Genomic DNA, 15,378 nt, shown 5'->3' with positions numbered 1-15,378 from the left:
GGAAGGAGGGAGGGAGGGAGGGAGGAAAGGAAGGTTGATCATGATAAACCCTCTCCTGGACAACCATATGGTCAGTGTGGGAGTGTGAGAGTGTGAGATTATGACCGACCCTTAGATTATTTGTAGTTTACAGTTGAATTTAGGAGAGAAGAAAGGAGCACAGAGAAGGAATATTCCTTGTAGATTTTGAAGAAACACTAGTTTCACACTGACTGAAAGATTTTGTGACTTTTCAGCATTCTTCCATTTGAGTTATGTGAATAAATTCATTTAAGCTACACATCTGTCTTCAATATCGAACATCAGGTATTAAATTGTCCATTCTGTGAGTGAAAGAAAAAATAGGTCAAGTAGTATACACAAAGTCATCCAGCTTGTATTTAGTGGAACCAAAGCTGAAATCCAGGCTGCTCAAACTACATCTACATTTGTATCTGTGTCTCCATCAGTACTGGGCCATCTGCCAAGAGGCTTCCACCATAGGAGGACCTCTGCGGCAAAGAGCGGCAGGGGTCGCTTATGAGCTGGACCTTGAAGCATGGGTGGAGAGTTTAGGGAAGGATATCTTAGGATCAGATTCATCAACTCAGGGAGCAATGAAGGGAGAGAAGGATGGACAGGTACTGTTTCAGAATTGTAAAAGCCTCAATGCGATATACTGCTTCTGCTTCTGGGCTGCTGGGTAGAGGATTGGGTCAGCTCCACACAGGGCTCCCATAATAAAGAAATAATAATAATAATAAAGTTCTACCACATTACTAAAAGTATTCAGTGAGATGATGTGAAAAGTGTAATTATATATTTAATTTTTTTTTTGCTAATCCTGGGCTTGAACTCAGAGCCAGAGTGCTATCTCTGAGCCTCTTTGTGCTCAAGCCTAGCACTCTACCACTTGAGCCACAGCTCCACTTCTGATTTTTTCTGAATAGTTTATCAGAGATAAGAGTCTCATGTACTTTCCTGTCTGGGTTGGCTTTGAAACACAATCCTCAGATCTCAGCCTCTTGAGTAGCTAGGATTACAGACATGAGCCACCAACACCCAGCTACATATTTAATTTGAAATGTGTGTGAGTGTGTGTGTGTGCACATGTGCACACACACATGTACACAAAAAGCCTAATCACAAAGCCCTGAATGATTAAGTCAGTCTTCAAACCCAAATATATGGACACTACCACAGTAAACAACAGGGAACTAACTTTGCAGTCCTAATTTTGTCTAGACTCAGTCTCGGGAATTCATAGATAGGCAAGGTAGGTTTGAAGTGCTAGGGTCAGCACTGATGTTATTGAAACAGTCTGGTTATGCCTACCTGGTCTATAATTGTGGCCATTTTGCCCTTTATTAACCTTACCCACATGTTTGAGACATTTTCAATGCTTCGGTCCCCCATACAAGAGCAAAACTGTTTTGGAAATTAGCAGTCATTTTTACTTGGTGCTAGGCATCCCTAAATGGCTCCTGTCATTATTCTGCACATTCTCTTGATTCCATAATGTTGTTTTCCTCACCTTGGATTTATTGACACCAATTTATTTTGCCTTGACATTGGCATTAACAGGGAAATGGCTTTGTTTTATCCTGACATTATGAAATCACCTCCCAAGACTTGGTTTGACATTGTCAGGGGATAGACAGCAAGGCTATGCCAGGCAGACTTGAATTACAGTGGGTCCCCAGGGGGGAGGGGAGGGAAAATCATTAAGAAAAGTTACTTGTGTGTGATCTGAATAGCTATTTTTCATACTTAAATACTCCTACTGTTTAAATATCCTAAGAGGGTTTAAGCCATATTTAGATCACTCCTGCCAAATATGTGTGTGTGTGTGTATGTGTGTGTGTGTGCATACACACACACACACACACATATATATATATGAAAAATTAAGCCTCTAAGGAAACATTTGACTTCAGCTTGACAAACAGAGCCTCCAATTATATTTTACCTTTACAGAATGCACAAAGGCCTTGATATTCTGTCTTTAGAACAAGATCATCCATTGGAATTAATGATACAATTACCTCTTTTCAGCCACAGCCCCTCACATCTCTTAATGCTGGATATGAAAGACCAATCGCACGGCTCTGCCTCCTGGCCAGAATGTGAGATGTTTCACAATTTTTATATTTGGCACAACATGAGGCTGTATTGATTGTCTTTCATAATTCCTACATTATCTCCACGCACACCGAATCCTCCTGCATGCACTCTCCTCCATCTCCACACCATAATATCCTTTCGCCTCTCTCTCATCACGACGTGGAATAGCTCCGTGAGGACTTTAGCCTGTGTTCCCAATTTAAGTAATCATTTGCCCATCAAAAATAAAAGTCACTGAGTTCCTTCAGTGCCTCTGGATCTTCCACACCTTCCTATTATTCATAATGCTCAGATGATAACAGAAGCTAATTTAATTTGCTCAGGGAAAAATAGTTAAGAATGCTGGTCTCTGCCCTTACCACGTGGGTCATCTGTGCCGCTTCCCTTCACCTCCAGCCCCTCCCCAGGTGTATTTTACATCTTTGAAGGGAGAAAACTTTATAGAAGTCCACATCCTCCCCCTAGTCATGTTTGCCCTTAAAAATTCATGTAGTTCAAAAGTACCCATGCCTCATGGTTGCTTATCATCCTAGCCACTTAGGAGGCTGAGATCTGGAGGATTATGGTTTGAGACTAGCTTAAACAACAACAACAAAAAGTTTATTAGACTAGTGTGGTGGTATGCACCCATCTCAGCTCTGAGGGGAAGCAAGGAGGACATACTTGACAATTTTCCATGTATTCTCAGCATGTATTCTCCTAATGTATTCTCAGCATCCTCTCCCATTCTTTACTATTTCACCCTTCCCTCCCAAACACCACCTTATCCTGCCTCCTCAGCTTGGCAGGTAGCCATGTCTCCTACACCCCAGAGAATAAAATGAAATTTAAAAAAATATTCCTTCCACTTCCAGCTCCTCAGCCTATCTGCCTTTTAACCATATGGGTCTATCTCTCTCCATTCTTCTTCTCTAGGTATCACGTTAGCATGCTCGCTAGTTATTTACTAAGAGCAGATCCACCACCCAGAAAGAGAGAGGGGAATAGAAAGGCAAAATTTATCTACTCATCTTGTGAGTATGCATTGCAGATCTCAGTCCGTGCTGGAGTCAGTATTGCATACCAATGGTATGATGACAAAGAGCAAGTAACAGGTATAGTGTGGACAAGTAGAAGTAATAAAACTGATCCCCTTTCCTGGAAAGATGATAAGAATTTTAGTCACACCCATCATTATGTCTTGATCTTCACAGGTAAAATTGTCTCTTCATTTTGCTTTAGTCTACACAAGGTACCAATGAAATGAGCATCCACCTGTAGATGCCATTAACACATGAAGCTCTGCTGGTTTCGCTGGCATCTGGGGCTGGGGTGGAGGGTGTCTAATAACTCATATGATCATGGGATCATGTAGAAAGCCATACCTTTTCTGAGACAAATCTTGGACATTGAGGGTCATAGTAGCTTTCTTAGAAAAAGATGTTGACAACACAAATCCTAAAATTTCTCAAAATGTGGTGGCATGATTCATTTCTGACATAAATTGTTGCTGTTATTTCCGTTAAAAAATTGCTTTCTATCTGTTCCCATCCGTGTGCACTGATATGCCCTTACCTTTCTTAATTTAAAATGTTTTTATATGCAAAAAAATTGCTTTCTATAGACACAATGATTTCTTCCCATTGACATTGGTCAAGATACATTGTATTCATAAACAGCTCTATTGAATATACTTAATATCTTCAAAAGATTTTGTATGCATTCTAGAAAATTTGGAAAGAGCCAAAAAAGTAAAAGATATCTATCTATCTATCTATCTATATATATATATATACATATATATATTACTTTAAAGTGCATTACAATCATGAACTGACATATTGAATTGAAACTTCTTTGCATAACTACTTAAAGGTCATTTGAAACTTTAAAAAAATGTTAATTACTAAAATTCATTGCATTCTTATGAACAAAGATAATCACTGGTCATATTTTGTTACAGTTATTTTTATTTATTTGCCAGTGTTTTTGCTAATGTATATGTAGGCGTACATAACTGCACTACTAGGGTCATCTTGTGTAAACACTTTACATCTGCCCTTCCCCTGGATATAATGTCCTGTCCTTGGAAATGATCATCTGTACTTTGATATGTGTTACCCTGTGTGTGATTTGACCTGCCTGTGATTGCCAACTTCTCAGCTTCAGCCATGAGTAGAGCCTGTGCCTTTTTATTAAACTAGACAAGTGCTTTTTCCGAGACCCAATGAGAAAAATCTGTGATTCCTCCTCACTGGTTTTAGAAGCATCTCGCCTATGTGTGTGTCTGAAGGCATTGACCTGAATAGGAGTTCAATACATCATTAATGATCACTTTGGGAAAGGGACACCGCCTTCGGCTTATAGGATTCTCAGTGAATTAATTCTTCCTGAACATCAGGCTCCTTTTCAGATTTAAAACTTGAAACCTGTAAGGGTGTTCGGGCAGTGCCTCTTACTTCTGTTGTAGAATCATGTGTCACGGTTTATTTATACTTGTTGGGATACTGCATACTATAGATGAGGGATCCTTCTAATTTAGTGGGGCTTTCTCTTTTTTATAACATTGGAAGTACTTGTTTCCTTGGATGGGATGAGAGAAAGTATAGCTGTCATAATAACTACTTTGGTAATAGATGAACAAGAATAGAAGGGCAGCTCCTTAAGACCAGGCCCTCTGCACTTGATTAAGTAGACTTGACTCCCCAGCTGACTGCTTCCATGTTGTCTGCTATATCCCATTCAGCCTTGCTCCTTGGACTTACTACACCAACACCAATCAGGCCAGAGGCTGTTCTGTGAGGGTCACAACACTAGTGTCACCATCTCTGAAGAGTATCGACAGTGAGAGGAGCCTAGATTGAGAGAAAGAAATCAAGAGTGTTTCCATGCAATGCTTTCCAGTTATCATTCTATTGTTAGCACTGAATTCACCCCTCCTCATTTCATCTTTACAAAAAGCAAAGATGGGACTACAGAGCAGTGGAAGCAGCTTGATGGTTTCCAGCTCTGCCCTTCCCCCGTACACTGGAAACACACCTGACTTATGTCCTCTGTTAGATACAGGAGGATGCGAGTGTAAAAGTCACCTCTGAAATAATGGGCACTGTCACTCCAAGGTGACCTTGCAAGGCTTCGTGGAGCACACAGCAATCAAATACAAATATTCATGAGTTGCATGCTTTGACCCCAGACTCTCTCAAGATTCAAACGCACAGACAGAGGCAGATGCTGCCTCCCAGCGGCAGGGGGGGGGCGGGGCGGGGAGGGAGCCTTTCATTCTCACTTCAGGTACTTTGGATTGGATGGGTACTGACAAATTCATTATTCTAGCAGAGGTAGAAATTATAACCTTACCCTTCCACTCTGAGTCTCCAACTCAGGACTGAAAGAGGAACTAAATGTGAACAAATTCTCCTTAGGTTGTGCTTTATTTTATATTTTTAGAGCATTCCCACATAACTCATCTCAAGGCTCCTAACAACTTGATGTGGGTGATAGGGCAAATGTTAGTATCTCTGCTTTCTAACCCCTTAACAAGCAGAGATGGCAGTTAAATACTGAGCCTGATCTTTCCTTAGTTCTCTCTGTGCTGTCTCCTGTTTTTAATACATGCGAAGGGAAAGACTCTCCTGTTCCATTGGGGCACCAGATAAGACTCACTGGCAAAACCAATCAAACCAAAAAGAATCACTAAAACTATCACTCAAAATTCATATTACACAGGTTCAACAGTCATCGAGTATATGATCAAAAGAGGGAAGAGTTCCTAGTTTTTTGCCTTTATCGAATATTCATGCAAATAATAAAATCAATTGCTCTTTAGATATTCATACTTCAGCCTGACACTGGTGGCTCTCACCTGGAATCCTAGAAGCTCATTAGCCTGAGATCTGAGGATCACTGTTTGAAACCAACCCAGGCAGATAAAGGCAGGAAGTGGATATATGGCTCAAGTGGCAAAGCTCTAGCTTTCAATGAAAAAGTTAAGAGATAGCACCCAGACCTTGAATTCAAGCCCCACTACTCATACACACACACACACACACACACAAGATGCTCATACTTCAACCCTTTCCCTAAATCCCACATGTACACATGTGACAGCCAGCTTACTATATAGAAAAGTGCATGGTAAGATGATATATGGATGGATAGATAGATGGATGGGTGGATGGATGGATGGATGGGTGAATAGGTGGATGGGTGGATGGATGGATGCCAATAACTAGTTTCATGGCATCCCAAGGCTTCACAGAGACCTGATAACCTGTGAGAATTAGAACTTAGAATTTACAGCTCCTAAACAAGGTTTCTCCCACAGCTTTTTGTTAGATATAAGTGGAGAAAAGGGAACGGGGAATAGAGTGAGGGTATTCATTAAAGCCAAAACCATCCATTAGATGGTTTTGGTCTGTAAAGTTTCTTCCATACTTCAGGATCTGATCTGTACAATCCATTTTATAGCTCACCTCTCGGAACTTAGTAAAGCAGCCGCACCAGCTATATAAATGGGTCATAATCACAGCTCTTCAGCTCACTACGACCAGCTCTCAAATGCTTAAATCAGACCTGAATGTAGCACGCATACCTTTGTTATTACCCTGTTGGGTGGAGGTTATTCACTCTTTGACGTTTCTTTGCAAAGGATAGGAACAATTTGGAACATCTTTTCCTCAGCAATCCCAGGCTTGTTTCAGGTGGGGAAGGTAGAGGTCACTTTATTAATACAACCATCAAGGAAAGCTGTCATGGTAACGCATTGCATTGATTCCTTGAAGTGCAGGAGACAAAGCCAAAAAGAGAAACTTTCAAGTCTATAAATACAGAGCCAGCAGAGCTCAAGCATAGCGCTCACTCACAGGGTGAGCCTGTACACCTTTGAACAAAACACAAACAGAGAAGAGAAAGCTTCCCTTTGGTAATATAATGGATCACTGAGAACATATGGGAATAAATGACCCTTTGGGTTGTTAAAGAGAAAAAAAGCATAGAAAATGTAGCAGTACTCAGTCCTTGCTGGTATGTTTGAACACATGGGATTTATCACTAAGTCTGCTTTTGTATACCTTCCAGAAAGAACTAATAAAGGGAAAGAAAAGCAGTTGTCATCTCATAAATTACATTTTGAAACTAGATTGCAGCTTTAGAAGGGCCAATGTGTGTAATAATTAATACACACACAAACAAAGAACTGAATGATTTAGTGAATTTCCTTATCCAAAGGTCAAGACAAAATAACTAGAAATCAAAAAAAGAAGAACTGTTGGTCACTCTTGTTCTTTTACTATGGGAATTGTGGGTGTTGTGTAAATCCTGGCAATTGTGAGGACTTATTTCTCTTCTACTGTGGCTTTCAGAGCTGTTATAACATGCAGCTCACGTCAGCCTTTCCACCCTTCTTTCACCATATAACTGTTTAGTCTCACATTATCAAGATAACCTCATCTGTCAAAATCCATAGATTATTCTTGGCTGTTCCACTTGAGAGCATTCTTAATACTGCAACTAAGTATTGCATTCTTAATGTTAAAAGCGTATTCTTATTGGAACTTAATTAAATTCTTAATATTCTTAATTTGGGACTATTGGGGAATTACAGGTTGTATTGTATCTCACTGGACACCCCATAAATAAAATAAATTATCTTATCAGTAGTAAAAAGAAACCTTTATTGTTTCTTCATAAGTTTTTAAGTAGTTGTACAATGGGGTTTTAATTCAACATGTCAGTTTATGAGCACAATGCATCTTGATCAGTGTTACCCCTTTCATCCTTCTCCCTCATTTCTCCCAACCCCACCTATCTTCCAAATTTACCTGGTTCCATTTTACACATATACATTGCATCCCTTAGTGCGCACTCCAAATGTTACCAAGGGGATATTTATGTCTACAATATCTGAGTCCTTTTCACTATAACATAACTGTTTCTGGTAACCAACAATTTACATCCAATACTGGATTAAGTGTTATCAAAAGGATTTTAAAAATGAGCCTTTCTTCTCATTAAGATAAGATGCTTGTAGACTATCAATAACAATAGAGTGTCTAGATCAGCTTAAAATAAGTATTCCACAAAATAGTTCTATCATCTTCTGTTTGAGGCTAATCTACATAGAAGGGCACGAAGTAAATCCAGATATAAATGACTGAAAGTAGCCCTTTAGGTAGAAATTCTTAGTTGGCTCTTTATAACTAATGGAGAGATAATGTTGAGATTGTAACTTTGTCCTTAGGTTGTTTCTAACAGTTGGAGATAGATACCTGAAGTGCCATGAATACATAGCTGTATTTCTGTCTTGTTCTTTCTTAATTCATTTTATGCTGCCATAGAAAAATATCCCAGACCCGTTTATAATGGGCAAGTGTTTATGAGCTCAGATTCTGAAGGCCTGGAAAGTCAAGCTCAAGGGACTAACACCTTACAGAAAACTTCCTGTTAGTGCTGTGGAGGGTATCAGGGAGTGGAAAAACAGCAAGGAGAAGAAAGGGGAGGAATGGGGAGGGAAAGAGAAAGGAACAGATAGGGAAAGCAAGAGTGAGAAAGTATCAGGTACCAGTGGTTCATACCACCTATAATCCTAGCTAATCAAGAGATCTGAGGATCATAGTTCAAAGCCAAACCAAGGCAGAAAAATCTATGAGTATCTTATCTCCAGTTAACCAGCAGAAAGCTGGAAACAGAGATATAGTTCAGGTGGCAGAGTTACCAACTTGAGCGAAATAGCCAAGCAAGGGTTCAAGGCCCTAAATCCAAGCCTCAATACTGGCGCGCGCGCACACGCGCGCGCACACACACACACACAGGAGAGAGAGAAAGAAAGATAAAGGGGGGGTGCAAATCCAGTCCCACAATATTGAGATTAGTTCATTCGTGAGAAACTTCTAAAAGTCCCTTCTAAACACTGTTATGGTGGTAATTAAATTTCAACATTAGATTTGGAAGAGATAAGAACTTCATAACTGTATCCATCTCCCATATGTGGGAGAGGAAGAAATGACAACATAGATGTCAACTATTGGCCATTCCCATTCCAGACCTGGTTTTATTTTCTGTGTGACCTTGTTTGTATTGGGAGTTCTATAATAATGTGGCAGAACTCTAGAAGGTGTAGCATTTAATACCATCAGCAAAGCCCTCTGACCCATCACTCAGTAGCATGGAAGCAGAGCAGTTAGTGGCTACAGCAAATCAACTGAGTATCTACAGAAGAGTTTTACTATGCTTGGAAATGAAGTCCACCATGACTAACAGAATACAGCATACTGCACTATGCAATACTATCTACTGCATTTCTCAACTCTAGTTTTTCCTTTGTGAAGAACAGTAATCTGTAAATCAGAGGCCTGGGTGTGCCTGTTTCCTACTGTGAAATGTCTAAATGGTTCGTAAAGTTTGCCACCAGCTCTGGGAAATTACCATTTCAATGATCAAAGGACAAATTAATAGGCAAAGATGTTTGGGGATTCCTCTTATCCTATAGTTGTGAGTCAAGCTGACTTAGATCAAAGCATTCTGTAATTATCTGAATAACAATTCACTCTAATATTTCCACTTGAAGTACCCACAATTACCTCCTACTTGCATGGTTCTGTTCCTGAAATCTCACCATTGCTTTGATCTAGAATTGCCGAAGTCTTTGTAATGCTCTTTCTCTCAATATACATCAAGGATGACTGCTTATACCCATTGCTATGGCTGTACCTTGAGTCAGGACTTCAACATTTTACCCCTAACATTAATTGAAGAACAGTACTTTGTTGTGGGAGACGTCCTGTACATGGCAGGATGTTCAGAGGCATCTCTGTCCTCCATCCACTAGAGGTCAGTAGCATGCTAACACTTACTCAGTTTGGACATCCCCAAAACATCTCCAGACATTGTCCAATGACCAGGTCTTCCACTTCTTTTGCTTCACACTTTGTAACAATATCTATTCAACCTCTACTTCAAACATTAAAGTAATAGCAAGTATTTCTAAGTAATAGCAAAATGTCTATAGAGTTACAGACCCTTTAAGGTCAATAGTTCAGTCTACTCTCCAACCAAATTTACTTCTCCATCTCTTCTTGATAAGTGAGTTTTTCTTTTCTTTTCTTGGGATTTACAACTCATTTCTTTCTTAGGCTGTATCCACTTACTCAAAACTGAAACCTTAGATTCTCTCTACACTATCTATAGAAGTTGACTCCAAATCTGTTTTCTCTTCCTTCCTGTTTCTCTAGCCTAAACTCAGCTCATTTTATTGAAGTGACATTTCCATATCTCTAGTCAGTCCTTTTATTGGTCTAGCCTCACCATTTTTTCCCTTTAAAATTCTACCCTGCTTATATATCTCTGGAACTTGCGATTGTCTGAACTGCAATGTGTTGCATAAAATGTTCACAACCAGGATGCAGGGCAGCACTCATTTTCCATTTTTATTTTGAGTTCCCAGCATTCTGGCTACAGCCTCCTAGTCATGCACTAACATGTTCCCAGTGTCTCTCAGTCAGGCCCTGGTCAGAAAACTGAAAGCATATTTCAACATAGAATATATATAAAAGGAACTGGGAAAACAAATACTTGACAGTCTTAAAATGAGAACAGAACACTGAAGTAACTTTTATGTCACAACTGCTCCTGTAGGTAGGAACTATGATTCTGGGGCTCAGAAAGGGAAGAGACTGGAGTTTTCAGAAATGAATGTTTGGATGAGAAACCTTCAGAACCTCCACAGAGGGTCAATCCAGGCTACTGCCTATAGCAGCCCTTGTAACTGGTCTCAAAACTAGAAAAGAGATGCGCCCAGAGTATACAGAAACTTCCAAGGGTGAGTTGAGACTAGTTTTGGAGAAAGCTGAGTGCTGCAATCCAATGAGCAATACTGTTAACAAGAGCCATCAAACAGGACCAAAGACACTTATTGCTTCTCTCTTTCCTCATTGGCAGAATCCAGTAGATAACCTGAAGTTTCAGCATCAGAAGGCTGAAAATAGTCCAAAGCCAATCATTCCTTCACATCTCCTTGCTGCTACTTATAGTTTCTCCATCCATAATGCTCTTTCTCCCAATGTCTGCCTGATACACACCTTTTATCCCTAACCTTTTTCAAAGCAATTATTTATACCATTTATGTTCACAAATGTTTCCTTTAGATTTCTTTCATATGTTTGTTTGTTTGTTTTACACCAAACTATGAGCCCCTTTAAGGCAGTTAGACTTACAAGCACAAGTTAAAAGTTCTAGCAAGATGACCACCACAAAGCAGATGTTGGTTGAATTGGATGGAAACAATAAAGATATTTTAAAGAAATTCATATAAGAGGGCTGGGAAGGTAGCTCAGTGGTAGAGTGCTTGCCTTGCATGCATGAGGCCCTAGGTTCGATTCCTCAGTATCACATAAACAGAAAAGGCTAGAAGTGGTGCTGTGGCTCAAATAGTAGAGCCCTAGCCTTGTGCTGAAATGGTGAAGGACAGCATCCAGGCCCAAAGTTCAGGCCCCACGACCGACAGAAAATAAATAAATAAGTAAATTCATAGAAGAACATTACATATATGTTGTCCTCTCAACTGAATTAGAACCTATATGGGAAGAGATAATGTTTTATACATCTTTTATTTTCATCATGGTAGGTAGTATAAGGTTTTATATGATGACAATAAGTCGAATGATTAACTACCTACTTACTTTGGTTTTTAACACAAATTTGGTACAAAATGACCTAGAGATAAGGCATGATATTATAAATATCAGGCAAGACCTGTGTCTGGATTTAAATCTACTTCTAGCCTACGATGCCAGCAATTAGTACTCTCCACAAGCTAAAGTTCTGTGTTTGTTGAACCATAATAGGAAAATACAAGCAAGAGACCAAATATAATACAATTTTATAGTCAATCATAAACTAGTGAGATATAGTCCAGATTTCTTTTTTTTTTTTTACTATTTATATCTGACAGAAAATATATTCTTCCAATCCATAGGGTAATTAATCCTGGGCCACATCTGTTCCTTGTACATTTATTAAATTTCTCATGGCCATTAAAATCAAGTAGCAGTTTATTTAAATGTAAGAAAGGTATTGAATTTTAACTTAATCACTAGCTTCTCAAAAAAAAAGAAAAAGAAAAGAATCTTCTGTTCAACAACTGATTTACATTCAGGTCCAAGAGGAAGAAAAATCGCTTTTAAAAAAAGAGGGGAGTGATATTTAATTAACTATTGATTTCTTCTCAATTATTCAAGGCAAGCAATTATCGATATTGATGGAACAGATATTTCCCTACCTCTGGTGCCCAAATGGAAGGAAATATCCCATTCTACAATCTGCTGCCTACCACAGGAAATGCTGAGAATCTTTAACTTGAAATGGAAACAATTATTTGGATCTGTTCAGTCCATGTTGCTCCAATTAAACAGATATTTCGTAAAGTGAAAGCAAAACAAAAATCCTGAAAACTGTTATGCCTTGCAGATTAACCACAACCAGAATACCAGGGCAGTTCTTAAATTTTATCCAAGAGGTTAATCATTTTGTACTCGGGAATTTTACCTCACAACTATAGATCTTGACATGTTTAACAGCTACTCATAAAATACCATAATTTGGGTCTAATATTTATGGTTTGTAAGACACCTCAAAGAGCAGTAGCTCATACAATCATCAGAAATCACAGAACGCTACCTGGTATATCACCATTTTGAGCCAGAGGGATATGGTAGCCTTTGCAAGGCACGCCCTTTGTTCCCTTCTTTTTTCTTTCTTATCTTTAAGTAGTTGTTCAAAGGGATTTCAATTTAACATGTCAGTTTATGAGTACAATGCATCTTGATCAATGTCACCCCTTCCATTGTTCTCCTCCATCTCTCTCAATCCAACCCATCCCTTCAAGTTACCTGTGTGGGGGCAGGGGCAGGGAGGGTTGGCTTTCACACATATGTACATTGAATGTCTTAGATGCTTCTGAAAATTACATACGGGTACTATTATGCAGTTGTCTCAAACATCACCAAGGGAGGGTCAAAGAAGGTGGTCACATAGGACCCTGGTCAGGGTATCTGTTTCAGGGCATTAACTCTAAGGACTTCTTTGCCACCATCTTTTCTGGTCTCATTTATCTACATACAGAGCATTAGCACGTATGTGTGGAAAATGCTTCTTGTAAAGGTGACATGAATACTGAATATGATTAATGAGCAACACTCTCCAGTTATTAATGGAAGAATGATTCTTTTTTTAAGTAGCTGATATTTAATAGCATTTGAGTGTGAATGTGTGTGTGTGTGTGTGCAATTTATGTGGCATCTCTGCAGACATTTGACCATAACATTTTTCTTTACATGAAATATATACATATATATATAATATTAATAAAAAGCTACTTTTTCTGCTCTGCTTCCCAACACCCTGCCAGTCCAGAGTGGTCTATATGTTAAATGCTTAAATAGTATATGTTGCTGGGAGAAAAAAAAATGTTCTTGGCTCTTTTACTGTCTGTTGTTCGTTAATTTCCCTGGGTTCTATTTAATGTTGTGCTAAATCAGTGAAACCTGATTACCTAAAAAGAACAAGAGACATGGAATTAATGAGAATAACCAGAATTCTAAAGATGAGACCCCCCCCAACCCGGAAAAAAAATGTATTAGAGGTGAAAGGTACCTGACAAAGACTCTGTGTGAAATTCAAGTCTCCAACAGCTGAACTTGGTTTAATTGGATTCTAATTCATTGATGGATATAATGAAAAAATTGGTAATCAGGATTTCACCATCACCTTCATTACCATCCCCCCAGAAATCAAGGTGACCTTGGGCTCTATTTCCCATATTTCAAGGGAATCAAAGTCGTCATGGACAGGAACAAAGGTGACCGTTCCTCCTCACACTCTTCCCTGGTGGAACAAGCTTTGTCCCTCTTCCCATCTGGCTGGTGCCTGTCTACAGCATGCAACCGTTCCCCACCCCAGCTCCCCACCCCAGCCCTGTCTGCATGTGCAGAGAGAATGGTCCTTTGCGTAGAGGTTCTTGGTCTTTTTTATTATGATTATGATTATTCTTTTCCACAATGCTGCTTTGCATTCTAAATGCCGCACGTTTGGCTTCAAAGCTCTACATTCTCACATCAGACTCTTTGTCCTTTAAAGAGAGAGAGAGAGAGAGAGAAGGAAGGAAGGAAAGAAAGAAAGGAAGGAAAGAAAGGAAGGAAGGAAGGAAAAAAGAAAGAAAAAAAGGAATGAAAGAAAGAAAGAAGGAAAGAAAGGAAGGAAGGAAGGAAGGGAGGGAGGGAAGGAAGGAGGAAAGGAAGGAAGGAAAGAAGAAGGAAAGGAAGGAAGGAAGGAAGAAAGAAAAAAACAGACAGACTGGGAGTTCCCAACAGGTCTCAAATCCATGACCCGGAGTATTGCATTACTTTGTCTTTGATAGCCTCAATTGGACAAAGATAATATCCAAGATTGCACCAAAAATCTATATGAAAAGGACTCATGCAATCAAAAACAAAGGCGGCAAACGGTTATTTGTATGGAAATTGGAGTCACATGCTTAGTTAGTGGCTGGGAGAAGGGGCGGGAGAGCACAAGATCGATCAAGGTGTGTGTGTGTGTGCACACGCGTGTGTGTGTGTGTTAAGCTGAAAACACGGTGTACCCGATGAACTGAAATTGATTCTGCTCTTCTCCTCCCCGCCCCACCCCACCCACCCCGAACCCCTTCCCTGCACTCTGCAGCGAATGTCTGCGACAACGAACTCCTACATTGCCAGAATGGAGGGACCTGCCACAACAACGTGCGCTGCCTGTGTCCGGCCGCCTACACGGGCATCCTGTGTGAAAAACTGCGGTGCGAAGAGGCCGGCGGCTGCAGCTCCGACTCAGGCCAGGGGCCAACCCCAAAGGGTTCTGTAGCTCTGCTGCTGCCCCTGTTTCTGACCTCTCTGCTCCTGGGAACAGCCAGCTCCCCAGGATTCTAGGCCTAGCATCCAGCCAGCGGACAAGGACAGGCTTGTGCCCTGGGGAAAAGCAACCACCACTCAAGCATTTGCTACAAACCTAGAAAACACCACACAGACACACATATGCACACTCGCACAGTGTATTCAGACTACGAAGGCCTAACTGAACTAAGCCATAGCTGTCAGATGTGGGCAGCCCTTGGGAGTCAAGACTCGTTCATTTTTGACTCCAGAAGAGTTGACAGCTGTTGATTTGATCACTACAAAAAAACAAACAAACAAACAAAAAACAATCACATTGCCAGCTGCAAGAGCTTATTTGTGTAGACTGGCAGCACACACCCCTCGCCCCCCCACCCCC

At 40.1% G+C, this 15,378-nt stretch overlaps 1 protein-coding gene across 6 annotated transcripts in view; it reads left to right on the top strand.

Annotated features, from left to right (window-relative positions):
• The window catches only part of Ntng1 (netrin G1), a 335,480-nt gene extending 320,445 nt beyond the window's left edge, over positions 1 to 15,035 (top strand). For all 6 annotated transcript variants that reach the window (XM_013031871.1, XM_013031868.1, XM_013031867.1 and 3 more), the window contains one exon: positions 14,794 to 15,035. In XM_013031871.1, the coding sequence (XP_012887325.1) occupies positions 14,794 to 15,035 (242 nt within the window). The remainder of the gene's footprint in view (positions 1 to 14,793) is intronic.
• The last annotated feature ends 343 nt before the right edge of the window (positions 15,036 to 15,378 follow it).

This window comes from Dipodomys ordii, unplaced genomic scaffold (genome assembly GCF_000151885.1).
Source record: "Dipodomys ordii isolate 6190 unplaced genomic scaffold, Dord_2.0 Scaffold146, whole genome shotgun sequence".
NCBI lineage: Eukaryota > Metazoa > Chordata > Mammalia > Rodentia > Heteromyidae > Dipodomys > Dipodomys ordii.
The sequence above is the reverse complement of the archived record's forward strand: the minus strand, read 5'-3'. Positions and strand labels throughout refer to the sequence as shown.